This window comes from Alosa alosa, chromosome 22, assembly GCF_017589495.1.
Source record: "Alosa alosa isolate M-15738 ecotype Scorff River chromosome 22, AALO_Geno_1.1, whole genome shotgun sequence".
NCBI lineage: Eukaryota > Metazoa > Chordata > Actinopteri > Clupeiformes > Clupeidae > Alosa > Alosa alosa.
This window is the reverse complement of record NC_063210.1, coordinates 10,541,092-10,562,644: the sequence shown is the minus strand read 5'-3', so window position 1 is coordinate 10,562,644 and position 21,553 is coordinate 10,541,092. Positions and strand designations below refer to the sequence as shown.

The 21,553-nt window shown below is 40.5% G+C and overlaps 2 protein-coding genes across 5 annotated transcripts in view; both read right to left on the bottom strand.

Annotated features, from left to right (window-relative positions):
- Positions 1–600, bottom strand: part of wu:fj29h11 — a 28,524-nt gene extending 27,924 nt beyond the window's left edge. For all 4 annotated transcript variants that reach the window (XM_048232578.1, XM_048232580.1, XM_048232582.1 and 1 more), the window contains exon 1: positions 514–600. The gene's annotated coding sequence lies outside the window, so the exon portion shown is untranslated. The remainder of the gene's footprint in view (positions 1–513) is intronic.
- Positions 344–6,919, bottom strand: LOC125287096 (sulfotransferase 2B1-like). The gene is made up of 6 exons (XM_048232585.1): positions 6,705–6,919; positions 2,731–2,942; positions 1,506–1,632; positions 1,269–1,363; positions 838–1,018; positions 344–725 (listed from the first exon to the last, which is right to left on the bottom strand). Exons 1-6 carry the CDS (start codon positions 6,853–6,855, stop codon positions 616–618), a joined length of 876 nt encoding a protein of 291 aa, XP_048088542.1. The 5' UTR covers positions 6,856–6,919; the 3' UTR covers positions 344–615.
- Positions 6,920–21,553: the final 14,634 nt, after the last annotated feature.

Genomic DNA, 21,553 nt, shown 5'->3' with positions numbered 1-21,553 from the left:
GTTTTGGATGTGACATTTTTGCACGGAATTGCCCTACTACTACTAATCAAACTGTTGGTGATTACAAAGGGGTTACATCCAAATATATATGTATTTAGTATGCACTAAAATATTGAACACTGTTTTTGTAATCAAAATGTAATCAAATGTAATAGGTCAAGCAAAATTACTTTGGTGAGGTAATTAAAACAGTTACATGACTGATTACATCTTCAACATGGTAACAAGTGACCAGTAATCCATTATATTTCAAAAGTAGCCTTCTCAACCCAACCTATCTTTTGGGAAATATGATGTTCTTATTCTCCTTATAAATAATCCATCAGGAAACAGACCACTGATATTGAAGTCAACCACAATACATTTCCAAAACTTTGCATAACACTTGCATTTGTTACATGCAGTTACAACTTGAGTATTGCAATTGCTTTACAAATGAACTTAACTGACAAGCATAAGAAAAGATCTTCTTTGCCTGACAGATTTAGTCATGGAATGATGAGGAACAATTACCATTTAGTATTAAAGGAAGTGATCTGTATTGTCCACCTAAAACACTTCCTCAGAAACTTCATGATGCCACAGTCATCAAAGTAGTGAGATCCTTTTACAACATCAGTCCCAGAAAAATTTGAACTTGACATCTTTCATTTTCTCCTTATAAACAGTATCAAAATTATCTGATTGGGCTGTAGTCAGTGTATTCCTCCAATCTCCGACAATGCCTGGAAAACATAAAATAATGGTGACGACAGTTTTTCTTATGCGTCAATGTATTGCCTTATCAGAAATTATTATAGATGGAAATTATTAAAGATGGCGAAATACTGTCCTTACCTTTCCTCAAAAACTCTGACTTCTTTTGGTCAAAGAACTCAGTTGGTACCAAGGAATAATTTGACATCTTGTTTTGTTTCATGTTTTTGAACACACAGTGATCGGATATCTTTTCAATGACTTCTTCGCTCAGAGATTTCCCCATAAAACAGGATAGTTTACGAACAGACTCTTTGAGATCCTGTTTAAAATCAAATGAAGCCACAATGCATGCTGAAAGAACTTATACTGGATTTATGGAGCCCCACGGTGGTGGTTTTCTGAGCTATTTTTGCGTTCTCTTGCATTCCCTCATCAAAGATAAACATCAAAGTATTGTGAGGGAATACAGAACTATTGCAAGGGAACACAAAAGTAGTTCAGAAAAAAATTCCTTTGTCATTTCAAAATCCAGGCACAATGTGTAATAATGGCTACAAATATCAACTTACCATTATCATTTCTTCATAAAAGATGTATAAAATATGTTCTTGGTCTTTGGCATGTATCCATCCCTTCACATGGTCAAACCAGGAGCCAAACATTACTGTGTAAGATGAAATGGAGACTTTACTTATGGCACAGTAACATTTCCAATGAAGGTACCTTTGAACTTTGAAACTCTTGGCTTAGAGATAACTTGAAATGAGTGACCTGGCATAGTTATGATTTACATAGAAGTTCCACACCTTTTCCATTAAGGAACTTTTCCATGAACTCATCCACTGCTCCAGGATTCACCAGGAATGAAGCCATTCCATAATAGTGGAAAGAGGAAGTGAAAATATCCTTTGGGTTTCGCAGGACATACAAGACCTGAGGGGAAGGAAAAACTCAACATTTTGCCGAGCCAAGGCAACTTTGTCTTAAGATGCAATATTCACCCCTTGCAGACACGTGACTTAAGTCACGTGACGGCTCCATGCTAGACGGCAAAAAGATGGGAGACGGACATAGACAGTAAAAGAAGGAGACGGACGGCAAATTACATTATCTCATAATGATTATGATGAACTGAACAATTTTACTATAACATCTTTGTAGTTCAATGTATTGCTGTTTGGGGTCTGATAGTCAAAGAAAGATGCCAGTGGTGTTGTTAGATGAAATGGGTCATGATCGCAAATGTAAAGTTATTAAAACTGGTGGTAACAGCAGGGGGAGATAACGTTAGGTCATAGGCTACTGTAAATAACATTATGGTAAATGAACACCCATAAGTATTTCTGGACTAAAATATTGCAAAGCGATTTGGTTACTTTATTTATCTTGCTTTTATCAGTTGTAACATAGTCAAAACGTTAAGAATGTCACATCAGAACATGAAATAATAACTTAGCTGCCACACAGAAGCTAGCTCTAGCTAACGTTTATCGTAGCTCATAGTGCTAGGGCTAACGCTAATGTAACTCGTCAGTTTGTACGTTGCCCAGCGAATAAACTTACTTCTTATGTCTTAAATAATTAGGAAAGAAATAGGAAAAAAAAAAAAAACCTTGAACAGTATTATCTGTTTACATTCAGATCTTGCCTAAGTGCTTGTAGTCTGCCGTCCTGTTCAGAGTCTATGGTTGCCATAGTAACCGCTGCTGTGCTTCATACACTGACGAGATAACCATGCAATTGTGGTTGAAATACTCCCGAAACACAAAGAAAACAAACCAAAATATATCTATGCAAGAACATGGGATGTCGTTGTATTCCAAACAATAAGCCAACAGTCGTGGAAGGTCATTACTACGGTTAAATCTCACTATAATCTCCTAGCTGTGCGATATGTCCCATTACAACCCATTGATTTGATTCGTGTTCTTGCCGTCCACTAGGCTATTTTGCTGTGGCGCGAACAAAACGTGACGTCACATGCAAGGGGTGAATAGGATTAATGCACCCTCATTTGTCCAGTCACCATACCTTTGGCTTGACTTTGAAGAAGGACTCTGGCATCATGTTATAGTGGAAGTGAGTTGCAAATATGCGTGGAGAGGGTCTCTCCTCCAGATTAAGGATGCTCGCTCTGTGCTCCTCCAGCCATGGCACTCTGTCCCAGTTTGGAATGGTCTGGACAGGGGTGAGATCCCCCTCACTCTGGATCAATGGGACAATCTCCTGCATCCATGTTGTGCCTGTGCGAGTATGCAGGGATGGATTAATGCACGGGCCTACCAGGCCCAGAGGCCCAAGGGGTCAGAGGGCCCTGAAGCTCAAGTCTTTGCATCATTGCCTCAATATCAACAAATCAGGATGTAGGCTATGAATCTGACTGAATTTAGTATTGGCCATCACCAAAATGCACCAGAATACAGGAAATCACATCAGTTACAACATTTCTGGGGGAAGACCCCCAACCCCCCCCTCACACATATGTGACAATTAGTGGGGGGCCCTTAATACATCTGGGCCCAGGGGCCTGAAAGTTCATAATCCGTCCATGCGAGTATGGGCAGTCATTTTTGATGCCAAGTAATTGCACAATAGTGAACACACATTACTGCTCCTGGGTGAACCATGGTCTCTCTCTCTCTCTCTCTCTCTGCCAATGCCACAGTGTACAATCTTGAGGCTGAATCTGTTACCATGTTGTTAGTCGCTTTGGTTAAAAATGCGTCAGCCAAATGTAATGTAATGAATCGGTGCAAACTGGCCCGTTTCATGTATATGTGTGCAAAAAAAAAAAAAAAAAAAAAAAAACACAAACAACTAAAGCAAAACAAAAGGCCAATAATTTACACTATTACTGTGCATTAGTGTATATTGAATATGTTTTTAAAGAAATGCTGCCAATTTGATGTTTAACTTGATGTTATACTTGATAAGTATTGATAAATGGTGCATTGTCACTTTAAAAGAGTCTGAACGGTTCTCATAACGCCCTTTTGCCTGCTATTGCTCACAATGGATAAGGCTGATAGGCCTACTCTAGCCTTCTTTGTTTGCACCACATTCACAACACAATATTAAGTTATTACAACCCAGCAACCCCTGGCAGCACTTTGGCATACATCTGGCGATTTTGGGCTTTGTTTTGGCAGACCAAAACTTTTGGCTTCAATTTGGCATGATTATGGGCAGCCATAACAGATAAGAAGGCGCCAGTAGTGTATGGCTGAATTATGGCATATTTCTGGCCAACCGTGGCGTTAGATTAAGAGCGGGGACAGCATCTGATGACGCATACGGGCTGTTTGGCATGTTTATGGACAGCCAGAAGATGGGCGAAGAGCAGGACAGAGTTTTGGCATGTTTCTGGCTAACCAAAAGACTCAGCAAAGACCGGGAATTTTTAAACGTTCTACTTAACGTCCAGCCTATCCCCCAGTTCGACCAGCGATCGCAGTTGAGGTATGTATTATGTCTCCATTTATCTTTTAACTTTTACATTCAGGAAAATGTATTCAATAACCTTGGTCGAGCAACTGTACAGCCTACTTTTAAACATGTTAAACACATTTACATGTTATTAATTTACTCATAGTAACATTGGATTTGCTGTTATTGTTGTGAGACAGTTAGAAGCTAACGTTAGCCGTTCCCATGATACTGTTAACGTTAGATGCTAGTTCCCACGACAATATTCCTGCAGCTCTGGTAGCCTGTTATGGTTAATAAGGATTAGATAATTAGAACAAGAAATAGCAAATACCTGCCTATTACGAAACAAGATTGTGGTTTAGAGAGGTAATTGAGCCGATAGCCAGGGTTAGCGGGGAGCTCCCAGTTAGCTATATTGCCAGTTTGGGCCTCTTACAGACACAAAATGCAATTGAAATTTCGGTGCAACATGAACAACAAGATGCATTTTCATCTCATACATTTGAAGAAATCGTTTAAATTCAAAGTTTGTACTGTCACCAACCTATGTTCCTATGGTTTCTTTGCAATGTATGAGTTAAAAACGCATCTTGTTGTCACGTAAGGCCCTGTTCATGTTGCACAGAAATTTTAATTGCATTTTGTGTCTGTTAAGAGGCACAAAGACACTCTCCAAATCATGCCCCTAAAACATCTTTTTTGTACCCCCCTTTCACTACAGTTAAACTAATCATGGTTTCCGGTTGTTTTCTGTTTTGTTCTTAGTGCATAATGGCATACAGTCAGCACCCAGCTACCCAGCCATTCCGCCGCCCAGCACCCAGTTTCACAGCTACCCATCCATCCAGCTACCCAGCACCCCAGCCGCCCAGCTGTCCAGCCACAGGTACCCAGCTACCCAGCCAGCCACCCAACTACCCAGTTGTCCAGCCACAGGCACCCAGCCACCTAGCCGCCATCTGCCCAGCTACCCTGCCACCAGCTTCCCAGCCATCCAGCACCCAGCTACCCAGTCATCCAGCACCCCTGCCATCCAGCACCCAGCTACCCAGCCATGCAGCACCCCTGCCATCCAGCACCCAGCTACCCAGCTACCAAGTCATCCAGCACCCCTGCCATCCAGCACCCAGCCATGCAGCACCCCAGCCCAGCTACCCAGCCATGCAGCACCCCAGCTACCCAGCCATGCAGCACCCCAGCCACCCAGCCATCCAGCTACCCAGCCATCCAGCACCCTACCAAAACATATAATAAAGCATAATGAAATGTATTTAATTTTCCTGTGTTTTTTTAAGATACATACGCATATATAATGTACAACATAATTTAAGTATATAGTGAACCTAGACTAACCATTAAATTATCAGCAATACAGTCACAATTACCAGCAATAAAGTCATACAGACTGCTGAATAAATTAAAATAAATAATACAAATAAATAATAATAAATACATAATTTCTATGTAAAAGCAAACATGTGGCACAATTATGGTATCATTTAGGGTCAGTTATGGCTACATTTTGGCTGGATTATGGGATTTAGGATTCTTTTTGGGACATTTAAGGCTATAGTTTGGAAATCCAAAATTGGTTTTGGGTGAGCTTTGGCCTACTTTTGGTTGATTTTGGCATGCCAAATTTGGGCCATTTAGGGCCCATACATCCACCCAGAGCTTTACCAAAATGGCAAGCCAGTTTTGGGCCAAATCTAAGCCATAATAATTTTGCTATCTGGGAAGGAGCCTTCATTGTTAGGATATGGAAACATGTAATGAGGTGCTGCCTGCTAGCGTGACATTTCTGTTTGCAGTTGGCCATTAAAAGTGCAGTATGAGCATGGTAACCACCTAGTTAATGGAATAGGCTATGTTTCAATCGGCATTATGCTTAACAAACGCTAGTTAGTCTGTTAACATTCATATTAGCAAGCCTCCAAGCACAGACGTCATCACTTTAAATCCTACCTGTTGCCTTTCGCCTTTCACCGTCCACGTATTTAACTGCTGTTGCATCCCTTGACATGCCATCTCCTTTTCCCTCTTTCTTTTTCTATTTTTAGTCGCCAACAGCTTTTTTTGCTGTATCCATCTTTTTCCATAGACGGCAACTCACTACTCGTAGGCCTATCCTATCGGCGCCCCCACTCCCTCTTCTATGTCAAAATTCTAGATGGAATCTTATGTATAATTGTCATACATGTCTACAACATAAAAATAGAAACATCACTACTGTTAAGCCCCAAAGTATAATAGGCTGAGTAATCATGTCATTTGGTGATGCATGACTTTTGTCTGCACACAAAGACCTGTTTACAACTAAGAGTTGACACGCCAGTCTGTCAACGGTGATGGAATTGCCCAATGTCATCCGGTAGATCAAGGATTTTATTGGATCATATTCGTTCTATTGTCTATTTTCAAGGCTGACTCTAAGGATACAGTGGCAATTGGCCCTAAGAATTTGAAACTTGAATTAACTACAAACTATCTTTACATAATAGCTATGAAAACACCAAATACACACAACAGTAGCCTACGGTTTAGAGTTGCCCGCTTGAGGGGCTTTGACAACCTACCGGATTTTGGATAGGTAGCGATTAAAATGTCATCCTGGCGAAAGTTGAACTCCTCATAGTACTTCAGACACTCAGGGGGGTGAAGACCTTTGGGGACATAAACGCCCTTGTAAACCGAGTACAACTCAGCCTCGGTCATGGTTTTACGCATTAGCCTAAAATTGCCTTGGAACTAACTGAGCTGTCGACACGTCTTATCAGGAGCGGACTTTACAGCCTGGCTGACTACGATTGTGTGTGTATACGCGTGCGCACAGACAAAGTTCTACATTCTTCAAATAATTTCCCTGTGAACAGACCGCTTATGTTTGGACAGATTCAAGCTTGTATGTATGCACCATATAATTGTATGCACCATATTGCTAGTAATATTATACACCATTTGAAAGCTTGGACTCTTGGGAATCCATATATGACAACATTTTTCATGTACAATCTGTAGTGCTTTGTCAGATTAATCTTACTATGTCTCAATTAAATTGAATCAAAAATGCCCTCCTAGTCCCATCTTATACACATCCATTGAACCAACAAAGAAAATGCAAAAATAGAGAAAATATTCCATATTTTGTGTAGAACCCCAGAACCCCTGACATACATTCTCTGTCTGAAGTAGGCACAGTGCATTGTCGGAGGGGGAAGTCTAGAAATGGCCCAATCCAGTCCATATTAAATATAAGTAGGTTTTTTTTTTTTTTGAACAATGTTTTTATTGAGTTTTAACATAATCAATGTATACATACAACACATGTTTGACACTTAAGAAAAACATAAATGTAAAGGACAAAGACATTAATAATAATAATAATAATAATAATAATAATAATTTTAAAAAAAACAAACCACATAGTTAATAAATAAATACAAGTAACAATAACTAAAAGCTTCTCATCGCATATTAGATTTGACACAGCTTCTCATTCAGCCATTGGTACGTCATTTCCACCATTTTCAAGAAAAGATAAGAATGGATTCCAGATTTCCTCAAACCTCCTATATTTACCTTTCACAATACAAGTTGCCTTTTCCATAGACATATTTATTGCCATTTCTTTCAACCAGTTACCTATTGGTGCCTTTATATTCTTCCAGTGTAAAGCAATAAGACGCTTTGCTTGTAATAGACACATGTCTATTAATGCATATTCCTTACTCTTCAGTTGCATGTTTAGAGGGTATAAATGTAATATAAATATTTTTGCAGAAATTGGTATATTGGTATTTAAGATTTTATCCATCATGCACTTCACATCCTTCCAAAATGTTATTATATGTTCACATTCCCAAATGCAATGGTGTAGAGTGCCTTTAAATGTGATACATTTAACACATGTGTCCGGTGTTCTGTGCACCTGAACGCTCCATGTTGCATGTCTCCCTTTCTAGTAGGGCTGACAGTAATGATATGAATGATGCATCTAATATAGCCCATTCAACTTAGTGTACTTCCTTTTATTTTGCTTGCTGCAGATGCTGTTTTATGTACGCCAGTGCCTGAGGGCATATGTTGTTTTGGTTTTTCCAAAGGTATGTTGCTCCATATGTAAAATGTGAATTAGTTATAGAATGAGGAAATATTTTCCTGTGCATTTTTCTTAAGTTTATTTTATCAATGTCTAGTATTTCACCGCCTGACCACCGTTACACAGGTTAGTATTTTTTCATTTAATTGCATACTTTGCTGTATTTGAGTTGGAGACATCGGCTATGCACATTAGTCTTCGATAACAAACATTTCTTTATGAGCCTAGTAGAACACAAACGTTGTGCTGAGGCCGTCTCATGCATAGGCTAATTAGACTGAAGACTCAGGGTTTGTTAACTACCACAGTCACAGCCCTCTGTGCAATTTTGCATTTAGAATAGCTCTGAAACTGGCGGGCGAACGCTACGCAGAGGGTACAGCGTGGACATCTCACTCGCAAAATGAAACATTTCTGGCGCCTGCCATATGGACCTCGCACTTGCAAAATGCAAGGGACAGGAATCACCCTTTTTGCACGAACGGACACCAGCTCTTCACTCACCAATTATAATCTAGTTACCGTGCTGTCAACTGAAGCAGACATCCATATAGCGTACATGGCTATTGCGTCATAGGCTGCCAAGATAGTTTCGTAGATCTTTAAAGTAATAGCAACCACCTCACTTTCCTTATTATCCCGGATTTAAATTGACATTTTAAACGCTAGGCTATTATTTCCTGTCGTTGTCCACCCCGCGAACTCTAGGCTACAGTAAGGCGCATTATCTTTTGGCTATTACGCAAAAGCTTGTTCCATTCTTACAACATCTTAGGCTACAGCCTGTCACAACATCAGTACACAGCCTTAAGATAAGGCTTACAAACAAACGTTTAACTCCAGAGGAAAATGCGGATTCAACTTTCCAAATAAAGAAACCTCCACAAATAGGCTACAATAACGACTTGAGTTATTTGCTATTGTAACAGGGTGGTACATAGGAAGGGCCAAGGGGCCAATCACAGTAGCCTGACTACGCCACCCTGAGGCCTAATGCATCAGGGAATCTTTAAGAGATCGTACCTGTAAACCAAGACAGCCCGTTCAGGTTCGAATATTACACAAGGGAGACATGAATTCCAGCAAAGCAAAATATTTATTAATACACAAAAGTTGGGAAGTGGAGATCTGAGGGTGGCAACTATGGAAATCCACACAAATATCATGCAAGCATCATAAAAGGTTCACCTGTTACACAGCAAAGGCACACAGCAAAGCTATAAGCAGCACACCAGAAACACCACACGTGTGCTTAGACTAGACCTCCCTCAGAGCCACCTCCCTACTAAATAAACATAAAAGTTACACAAACAAAAGGACAAGACAAGCAAAACAAAAAACAAACATAACGAATAACCAAAGCAAAACCAAGACAAGACAGCAGCACGACCCATGTTACCCCATCAGCATGACTGTGCTGCCTGACGGTGGCAGACAGGGGCTACACCAGTGGAGTCTACATTGCTACTGGCTGCTGCCCCTCTTAAAGGAACCGTAGCCTATGTAAGAAATGTAATTCAATTAATCATAAAATGGCCCTGATTTTTCACTAGACATTAGGAAATCATGCTAATTTCAAATACTCACTGACAACAGTAGTCCGGCCAGGATATCGTCATTTAAAAAAGTGAAGTTGCAGCCCTCAACTTATGTTGATTTTTACATATTTGTGTTTTAGCTTGATCTGCCACCCTCCACCTATCTAGTAATCACAAAGTCAATAGTGTTTCGGCATATGGGTTGCCAGCTCTGCTCTAGTTACCACATCTGCGGTGTACACTGCTCTACAGTATTTTGAAAGTGATTGTAGTAGGCCTACCAGTTTTGGCCAAAATCCTACATAGGGTTCCAGATTGATTAATTGCCTATGCCCCACCCCCTTCATTAGCACTGGCAGGTGCTATTAGAAATAGCAGGCAGAGAAGGTCTACCACTACACTATGTTTACATCGGAATTGACGGTGTAACGGCTCCCACACACAGCTGCGTTCCGTCAACGCATTCCAGTGGGTGTTCCCGACGGTAGTAGGGATGGGAAGTCTGACACCGAGGCACCGAAGCTCGTATCACTTCCGCGAAGCAATCTGCTTCGGCACAATGTATCGGAGCGCGTATCAAAGTTGTAAGGTCACGTGACTGATGACGTACGAAGCTTCGGAGGTCACTGAAAAGTTTAAATGGGACATTTGACACAGGGGCACCGGTGCTTGTATCAAACCCCTAAAGCGTTACGGGTTCGATAAACCTTTAAAGTCCCCAACACATATGTATTGTTGCACAAGCACCCTTCTAAAATTGTAGCCCTACACAAGGACTTCACAATCCCCATTGTACACAATGCCCCATGTTTTCACAATGCCCTTTATATGTTTTCTGTTATCTGACACTATTGTGGTCATCTACAGCAATTAGCCTACGTTATTTTGCCATTAGTTTTTGCAAAACATCAAATGAAGTCTTAAACACAACCACAATAGAGAAGCATGCAATATCAAATAATGCTAACTCATGGCAATTATGAACATGGCGGATTTGAACATGGTCGCTGGGCGTATCTTAACACGCTACCACCCTCCCAAGGCCATTTTAAGATTTTCCTGGAAACATAGCATTATTTAAAACCAAGCACATTACATTTTCAATTCAAATTTTTAGAAGCTTATGAAAACTATAATGTTTATTCCAATGACTGTAGGCCTAATAGTTTTTACTCACAAGGGAACAGAACACGTTGTCTCTCCGCTTTGTTTTACCAGTGTCAGAGAAGGGCCATTTGGTCGGCATGTGGCTTTGTCTGTGATTGTTTAATCGCTAATGAGAGCCGCCGTTATGTCTGCTAACCACCAGATGTCACTGTTTTGTATTCGATGCTTTGACACTTCGAAACATTTACGATACAATCAGGAAGAACCTTCCAAAGCCTCATGGGGCTTCATTCGCCCAACCCTAGACGGTAGCTATGCAAATGACTTGAAGTAAAACCGTAATGTGATTGGTTGGTGCCGTCCGTAGATTAGCTTTATTGGCCGGTGCCGTCTGTCGGTGCAGCAACAGCTGAACTCCTCAACGCGAGCAGCTGGAGAAACGCTACGCGACGGACCCACAATTCGATTCGGCAACGGATCACGTGAGCCCATTTAAAGTGAATGGCATGCGTCTCCAGCAACGCGATGCACGCAGCTGTGTGTGGCGGTACCGATCCACTTGCACGACACTTCATTTTGTCGTGTCGCATTCCACTCTAGTCCTATGGGTGATGTAAAGCGACTTTAACGCGTCCGCAAAGCATCCCGGGAAGGCAGCGCTGCATTTGAAATAATGTAGCGCGACAAAGAAGCTGGCCGAGGCCCATCTTTATGCAAATGATTCCGTTGAACGCGAGGCGACTCTCCAATGAAAGGACGAGGTTGTAGGTCCTTTGTTCTACCACAACGGTGCCTGTGAAACTTTGGTTCCGCTTACAAGACAAATAATGTTTTAACGATCTCTTCCACGACCACCTAGTAGTCCATAAAACAAACGAAACTAGGATTTGGATGAATATATTGACTGTTGGTGTTTCTGGTGAGGATTTGAGATTGCATTGAGTAGTTTAAATAAAACAAGATTTCCAAATGGCTTGCATAGTTTGTTTAGGCTATTAATGTGTTGTATACTGTTAAGTACATGCCTACAATTGTGGTCCATTTGTGGAAAAACATTTATAATACGTTAAAACGAACTGAGTATGAGCTGGTAACTGACATTTTAAACAAAACGCCCACACACGACTGACGGTACAGATCCACTTGTACTTCACTTAATTTTGTCGTGTCGCATTCCACTCTAGTCCTATGGGTGACATCAAGCGACTTTAACACGCCCCGCAAAGCATTCCGGGAAGGCAGCGCTGCATTTGAAATAATGTCGCGCGTCAAATAGCTGGCGATGCCCAGCTTTATGCAAATGAATCCGTTGAACGCGAGGCGACTCTCCAATGAAATAATGAGGTTGTAGGTCCTTTGTTGTACCACAAAGGTGCCTGTGAAACTTTGGTTCCGCTTACAAGATAAATAATGTTTTAACGATCTCTTCCACGACCACCTAGTAGTCCATAAAACAAACGAAACTAGGATTTGGATGAATATATTGACTGTTGGTGTTTCTGGTGAGGATTTGAGATTGCATTGAGTAGTTTAAATAAAACAAGATTTCCAAATGGCTTGCATAGTTTGTTTAGGCTATTAATGTGTTGTATACTGTTAAGTACATGCCTAAAATTGTGGTCCATTTCTGGAAAAGCACTTAAGATACGTTAAAACGAACTGAGTATGAGTAACTGACATTTTAAACAAAACGCCCACATACGACTGAACGTGGGGAGGCAGCGCGACATCTATGTGACATGACAAAATGAAGTGTCGTGCACGTGGATCGGTACCGTGAACGTGGGGAGGCAGCGCGACATCTATGCGACACGACAAAATGAAGTGTCGTGCAAGTGGATCGGTACCGTGGGAGCCGTTACGGCTCCTACACACAGTTGCGTTCCGTCAACGCATGCCAGTGGGTGTTCCCGACGGTAGCTATGCAAATGACTTGAAGTATAACCGTAATTTGATTGGTTGGTGCTGTCAGTCGATTGGCTTGATTGGCCGGTGCCGTCTGTCAGTGCAGCAACAGCTGAACTTCTCAACGCGAGCGGCGGGAGAAACGCGACGCGACAGACCCACAATTCAGTTCGGCAACGGATGACGTGAGCCCATGTAAAGTGAATGGGATGCGTCTCCAGCAACGCAACGCACGCAGCTGTGTGTAGGAGCCGTTATGGATCCATTTGTCTGCAACGCAACATAGGCCTACCCTACAACATCTCTCTTTAGAAATACAGGAACAGTTTAATATGCTGAACTGTGACGACTGCATAGCATGCGAGAATATCCTGAAAGTCTCGGATGCGCATTAAAACGTTACATCTTTAAAACATTACATCTTTTCGGTAGTCATTTCCAACTTTCCACGTTGATGGTGCTCAAAATGCAACACAGCTGTGTTCAAAACAGGATGAGGAAAACCTGAGGTTGTGTTTGTACAAAACTGTGCGAGAATTTTATTAACATTGTTTCATGTGAGATTGCAGAATTATGGGAAACTGAACGACGAAGTCAGTCACCAATCCCTGTAATAGTAGGCCAGAAACCTGAGAACCTGTGGCCTAAAACAGTATTGGTGGTTGCATGTACCAATGGGTCGCCAGAAAAAAGTTTGGGAAGCACTGCTTAAGCAATGCAGGCTAACGCGCATCTCGTCGGTGATTTGCTGGAACAGTTTGTTATGTTTTTATGGGCAAGGTTTGCCCAAGTTGTTTTGTGGCCGTTTATGGATCCTTGGCTGTCCACGGAGACCGCGTTTTTTTACAGTGTATTCGGGGCACAGGCAGCTAGCGGATGCATGGGCGGACTGGCCATCTGGCATACCGGGCATTTTCCCGGTGGGCCGAAGCACCTTTTGGGCCAATAGAATAGGCTATATAATTATTATATTGGCCAACGATCGGCCCATTGCATTTCTATTGATACTGGACTGATCCAATAACAGCTCACGTCAGGCCCCACCCCTCCCATTTTGGCTCAGAGCCAGGAAGGGAGGGGTGGCATGCCAGGTAGGCTATGTGTGACATGCCATGCTTACGATGATGATTATGATGACTTATTAATTGCGATAATGTAATGATATGGTAATGATAACATAGTAAGGCCGTGCATTACAATAACAAATAGCGCAACTTAAATGTTCTAAATGAATGATTTGCAAACCCGGACAGCACAAGAGTGTCAAATCGACGTTAATTGTTGGTCAGATTGATCAGTTTCTGTCAGACACCCAAAATTCAACATCGATGGCATGAGTGGTGGTTGGTCTCTCGAAGTAGAGAAGGTTTCTATCTGGGAAGGGTTATCATGGTAACCCATGGGCTAAAAGACTGTAGATTGACGGAAATGTAAACGAAAAGTCATGCACAAGCCAACTAGCTATATATAGCCTAACCTATACCATAGGCTACTGTAACTGGAAGACACTAAAGATAATTAGTTCATGTAGCTATACTGTTCCAAAATGTACCAGCAATGTAGGTAGTATAGCCTACAGTAATAAAATATTTCCAGCCCTGTTTATTTCGTGTTGTTTCAGTTGTCCAGTGATAACTGGTATACATTACATTAATATCTACGACCATCTGGGTAATTTAACTCTTTACACATAGGCTTCAGTATGTTTTTGGTGCTGCTGTCAATTGAGCATTGTATAGTTTAAATGTAGCCTATTGAATTATTTGAAATGATACTTTGAATTCACGCAGAAACTCTTCTTTAGATAGATAGATAGATAGATAGATAGATAGATAGATAGACTTTATTGATCCCCAAGGGGAAATTCAAGGGTCTCAGTAGCATACAGACATCCCATACAACATGCACTTACAGCAGAAATGGTAAACATAAGTATAAACATATAACTAAACTCCACTGTACAATAAAGACAGTAGAAGATAAGAAAGATAAGAAAACTAACAAAACTAAATACTAAATACACTAAATTAAATTAAGAAAGTCCAATGTGCTTGAGGGTGATCAAGCATAAGACGCTTGTAGTGACAGGGCCGGGACTGGTAAGGTGCTAAAGGGGGTGAGTGTCATGGTGAAGGTGCAAAAAGTAGTCCAACCATAGTCCTTTAGTTATGTGTGCATGGCAAGGTACTCAAGAGAGTGAGTGTCATGGTGAAGGTGCAAAAAGTAGTCATTAATGATTAGTAGTCTTTAATAATTGCTTGTATAGCCTACTTGAATATGGAGATGTGCTCCATGCCTCTGATCAGTCAGAGTGAGGCCTACATCACTTTCAGTGCTCCATGACAGTTGAAAATATACATATTCAAGGGTAATGCAAAGATTCTGTATTTAATTACATGTAGGTGTGCCCGACCAATTTGAGGGCCGCTTGGGCCAAATATGCCAGGGCCGATTTTTGGTCCCAGTCCGCCCCTGAGCGGATGGTAAGGTGATGTTATGTGACAATTTCTTTCATTCTTAGAAACCGCATTAGCCTACATCGCTTAGGACCTTTAAGAGTCTGAGGTCTTCTGAGGTCTGCATTAAAATGCTGCATGTTTCATCACCAAGTGGTGGTGAGTGTTCCCTTTTACCCTGAGTGGTCTGCTGGGATTTGGCAGTCAAGGTCAGTGGGTGGCTAAACAAGCAGGGGGAAAAGGCTGGCTAAGACGAAGTGTACCTATGTCTCATAATAAAAAATAGTCTTGCACCCTGCACTGTTTGTAACAGTGCATTGCCCATGGCGGGTTAAATGATTGCAAAAGACATGTTGAGGTGAGTTTAACAAGTAGGGTGACCACCTGCTAATAAGCCCAAGGGGGGACAAGGAGTATGTTTCTGAGGGACAATGTGGGACACTTACTGGCGCGGCGGTGCCCCCACCTCACGGGCAGACTGATAGTGGTTTACCCATTTCTAGCACATATCCACCTTACATGGTATATTAATAATGCCCTATTCCCCTAAAAATGTGTAATTGCTGATGCATCATGAATAGACCAACCAATGTGTTTTTTTTTCTTCTAAGTAAAGATTCATAATACTTTGAACATTCAATGAATTGACAGATGCACTTCCACTTCCGATTTACTTTTGCTATTTCATTTGATTTATTTTTCATTATTTATTCACTTTAAATAAATTATAATGTAAAACTGTAGGATTTACAGGAATTGTAGTTGCTCAACACCACAGGAACAGTTAAAAAAAAATCCTCACAACGCCAGAGGTTCACGGAACGAGAAGGGGGAGAAGGATGGTGGACTTGCATGTTAGTAGGCCTAAAGGCAGGCGCAGGGGGAAATAAAATGTGCAGTGTTCTGGGTAGCCTAACGTTCACTAATGTTGTATGATAAAGCCACATCTAGGTTTGATTTCCTCCGCAATTACTTTGTTGTATGGAATAAAATAACACTGTATTTGTAAATAACAGACTTTATTTTATTGTAGGCTATATGTGCTGGGAATATTTCAGCCACCACTTGGCCTAACGTAGGCTAGGCTACCGCAGTGGATAACGTTAACGTTAGTGAAGGTAACGGTAACGTTAACACTCTTTCAAGTACTGCCCTACAAAGGCAAAAGACCTTAACTCGCCAGAGTGTGAAACTGAGAAAAATGACTTTAAAGTTTTTTTGTTGTCCAGCCAATTGTATGATAGGTAGGACACTGAAAATTTGCCAAGTAATTGTCATAATGAATACATGTATCTACATGAAAAAAAAAATCAGCTCAAACTTGACCTTTGACCCTTATTTGGAAGTTACTGTATTCTGCCTTTGCATTATCTGCAAAACAATAATGGGTCATACAAAGGCAAAATACCTTAACTTCTAATTTATTGACCATTTGGACTTTTATCACTCTATAGAAACATTTATATGATAACAATGATAGCCTTAAGATAACATTTAGTGAGTTTTGTCTAGTAAGGCTTAATATTAGGCCTCCATCAACAGAATATTACAAAATACAAAATAATGAGAAGGCTACACTGGAACATTTTAAAACTTTATCGTTGTACTTAATTTAAGTAAAATAACACTTTAAGAGCCAGAAAACCAAAAACAGCCACAACATGATCCAAGCCAATGCCATTGGAAGCGTTATGCAATTACAGGAATTTTGCTACTCATGGACACAATAATTTACTGTCTGTGTGTAGATCTTGGGGAGGAGTCACACATTGATTGGATTTCTTTCTTGACAAATTAAAGGGACATCGACTTAAGGACATGCTGTGTAGTTTTGTTCGTATGGGAGTCAAATATTTTGCAACCAACACTGTCTAGCTTTAGCTAATAGCTTACTCATAGCGACACTTAAAATTGAATGACAACATCCGAACAACGTTGCACTTTGATAGATTTTAGGCTAGCTAGCCTGCACATAATTATATTGCGAATGGGCTTGCTGAAAACTTGTGATGGATTTAAACAATGGATTTGTCTTCTCAGTGGATGTTGTTTTCCATGGATTTTTTTAAAGGTAAGCTGCGATCTAAGTTCTATCTGCTGGGTTAGTTTGTGTGGGACATGTTCTCCTCGCCGGGGAGGGACGGGGAGGTGTATCGTGAGGCGTCCCCAACCCACTCGCTTTGTTTTCTGCCAGTGAGTGGACTTGCAGATTGGCAGGCAGCTAGCCACCCTGAATGGCACGAGAAAACGTGTACTAGGCTACTAGTTAATAGTATCCAGGCTTTGAGACATTTATGGTGTCTTACAGTTGCCTGGCACAACATCTATCATGTAGGCTATTTGTGGATCAGGAACAGTTAACTAGCTAACTAGGCTACATCCTAGCTGAATTTCACAAAATCTGAAGTAGTTAATGCTAGATAGTAAAACAACCACTGCAACATTTTCTTTTCACTTTATTGAAGTGTGGCTGAAGTGCTTCAATTAGGCCTACATACAATACATAGGCATAAGACACTCTGCCTTTGTTTTACCCACCACCAATGTTATAATATGGTATTATTATATAAATATAAACCATATTAATATATATTAATAAATATAATATTAATATGGTTTGCTGCTGAAATTACGGTGCACTGTAACTTAATTCCAGCGTTCTATAGAGCCATGCGAAACAAAGCTAAAGAACCACAACTGATGTTACGGGCTATGCCTTGGCTTACCCTCTGCTTTTTGAAGTTATGGCAAAAACAGCATCTTATTTTGATAAGAAAACAACAAAATTGACTCAAGATATTTGTCCATATGATAAAATTGATGCCCATTGTTCCAAAAATGACAAAAACTCATTTTTGATAAAATTGAAGTTACGGCGTTTTGCCTTTGCACGGCAGAGTAGGCCTATGGCTAATGAAATCTCTGATAACAGATCAATCCACAGCAATGAAATGTGCTTTGTGTGGTAATAATAGGTAGATGTTTGGTAGCCTATTTGTAGGCTACTGCTAGGTCCATATGATTTCCAGTGAATACAAACGACTTTCAAGCACTGTTCAAGTAGCCTAGCTAAATTAAATGTGTGTAATCGGTCGCGTATGTAACTCTTCTCGACTTATACTTTGTTCAATTTAACATCCCCACAATTTAAATGATAAACTCATGTTAACAATTCACCTACGACGGACCTTACACCTAGGGAGAGGGGGGTGTAATATAAGTCATAACTTGTGTTACCAGAGCCCGTCTACCGATTCTCTGGTGTTACGTTGAAACTATTCAGTTTGGTGCAACCCGATACATTTTAGTAGCTCGTAAACTTCAACGTAGTTTACGTTAGAACTAAGTTAAGATGGAACTTAAGTTCAACTGGTGCAACCGGCTGCAGGATATAGAGCACCAACTTTTTTTTGAGCAAGCATTGATTATGCGTGACAGTCTCAATTTATGTTACTATACACCAACTGGCCTGTAGGTGGCCGGAGACAGTTTTCTGTGAATATCTCGAGAACCGTAGGGCCTAGGAGGTCCACCTTTTTTATGTATGTTGGTCTTAAGGGGGCATGTCAACCCATCCCATTACCACTTATTTCATGTATAGCCACCTAGTTAAAAATTAAAAAGCAAAAAAAAATTAGGTGTTTTCATCACAATATCTCTGGCTGACAAGGTCAAAACTGCACGAAATTAAAAGTGTAGGATCATTATGACACCCTCGAATGCATGCCAAGTTTTGTGTACTTTTCGTTCATGGGGGCCTTACAATAAAATAATTTATGTGTACATTTAGTGGCGTACACACCAACAAGGATTCTGTAGCCCCCGCTGGACTGGACACTGAAAGACCGGGGTACACAAAACATTTGCACACATGGGCATGTACCACCAAAATTTCATTTCATACTCACCAGCAGGGATTTTCAGTATTGGCAAACACACAAGAGAAGTAGTAAATTTGTCCACTAGATGAATTTTTCCCCTTCATCTACTCCCGAATTTTTGCAGTGAGGCGTAATTTTGTTGGAAGTTAAAAGTGGGTTGGAAAAACAATGGATGCTTCATAAAAGGACTGTAATTTACAAGGACTGCGAACATCTAATAAGGATAGGGCGATGTTCACATGAAGTGTAATTCCCATTTCTTCTTGAAGCGAAATAAATCTGAGGATGTTTATCGGACATGCTTGGTTTTACTGCAGGAATGCGTTAATCTTGTAATATCAATAAGGACCTAGGTAATGTTACCGTTAAGCGTTGGTTGAGTGATGGAGGCATTTGATTTATTGCATTTGTAGAAAACTATAAATGCGGTTATACCAAGCAAATGTATAGCAGCACTGTTTGTATCTTTTCGACTGTCATTTATTGCGCGTGCTACAAAATCATTCTGTGCAATGGAAGATTTACCAACGTTACACCCGGTCTGATACAGTTTTGCCTATACATCATTGAGACTGAGGCGTCTGTTTATTTTTGTTTTAAGTCGTGCAGGGTGTGAGAGGGGAATCGAAACACCTTAAGCTACTGTGTAGTGGGTCCCATTTAGAAGTGGCTACTTCATTCAAGGCTTTCCTTGATTCATGGAGCTGCGTGAATGTTATTACAACTTTTAAGCCCGCGATATGACAGTTTAAGTCCGCTTGATACTGTAAAGTAAGCCATTGGTTTCAAAGGAGATTTTATTTGTGTCGCCAGCATAGCCTATTGACAATTTATGTTGTAAATAGGCCTACCTTATAATCCTACCTGTAGCTTAGGGAAGCTAACAGCTTTCTATTAGGATCTAGTTTGTTAGTTACCGTTTTGTCATAACTCCCTGATGCATTTTTGCATTTAGAATAGCCAGAGCGTGTATATCTCAATCGGAAAATTAAACAGGTGCCTATGGACTAGGCTGGGTGAACCCAGCCTGATCTGCCCACTATTTATTTTTTGATTTCTTAAAAGATAGAGCTTGGTCTGATGAAAGCCAGACTAGCCAAGGACCTTAGTTAAACAATGCAAGGGAAAATGAATCAGCCTATATTTGCACTAACAATAACGGACAAAAGCTCTTCAACTTTGGCCCGTGAAAATGTGTATGAACAGTCTACCGACGCATTTCATCAAGGCCCATTTGGACATGTCAGTTATTTGCACCACTGGTTAGATGTAAAACAGCATTTCGTTTCAGACTAGGCTACTGTTACTTAATTTGTGCATTAACAATAGCGTTTCAGACTACTGTTACTTAATTTGTGCATTAACAATAGCGTTTCAGACTACTGTTACTTAATTTGTGCATTGACAATAAAGTATTACATGAACTAAAGATGACTAAAATCTTATGTAGAAGAAGAAACATTCACAAAAAAATCCATCCATCCAAAATGACCTTTGTTTTGATAGCTGTTGAAAACTTGGCATGGAACTGACAGAGATGTTTTTGTTTAAAAATACATAAAAAAAAAAATAATAAATAAATGACATTATGCTGATACCTTTTGCTTTTCCCAAATACAATGTAGCCTACAGGTGTAAGTGACCTTTCATCAGTCCAGTTGCAATGGATGAACTGTGATGAACTGCCCTACTTGTGATTGTTTAGAGATTTTAAAGGTTTTATAACAATGCTACATCTTCTTTGGCTATTCTACAATCTATTCACCTTTTCAGCACCAGTAGGCTACTTTCTGTGCAGCCGCACACACACACTCAGGCATGCCAAACAAGCATACACAAAAGTTTCAAGAGTGGGGGATGGAGTAAAATATGGAGACAAATTTAAGTGTGATTTATTTTCGCGGAACGGATGTACAGGACTGAGCGGCGGTCATATTTTGTACCGCTATGCGGTACATCTAGTTTAGGCCTATATTAGATGGCTAGTTGCCAAGGCTACATGAAAAGACCAAACTTCCAAAATCTACATATTTTATTATCACAATTCCTAACTAGGCCTTATTTGGTTTACTGACTAGACATTATAGAAGAAACACAATCATCTGTATTTCAGTATCTAAGTAGGATAAAGTTTAGGGATACCTCCCTGAAATGACTTTTTGCAGGTTGGGATGTCTGCCAGAGTCCTCAGGCTCTCCAACACCTCACTGGCAATCACTTACAATCAATGGCAGGGACTCATACCTGGGGTGGTGGTTGTCCCTTGAACTCATGTATACGCCCCGTCCCCATCTTTCTATCTATCTATCTATCTATCCATCTATCTATCTATGTGTCAGTAGTATTCTACTTTTTGAAAGCATATGGTCTCAGTTTTGAAGGAGGTACATACATGATGACATTTATACCACACACAAGGTATTAGGAGAGAAGATAAAC

Bases quoted from the DNA above. Each gene is read 5' to 3' on its own strand.
- LOC125287096 (XM_048232585.1), bottom strand. From the start codon at position 6,855: ATGCGTAAAACCATGACCGAGGCTGAGTTGTACTCGGTTTACAAGGGC. The intron at 2,943-6,704 runs GTAGGTTGTCAA...ATACTCGCACAG, and splicing joins CGCTACCTATCCAAAATCCG to GCACAACATGGATGCAGGAG. The intron at 1,019-1,268 runs GTAAGTTGATAT...GATTTTAAACAG, and splicing joins TTTATGAAGAAATGATAATG to GATCTCAAAGAGTCTGTTCG.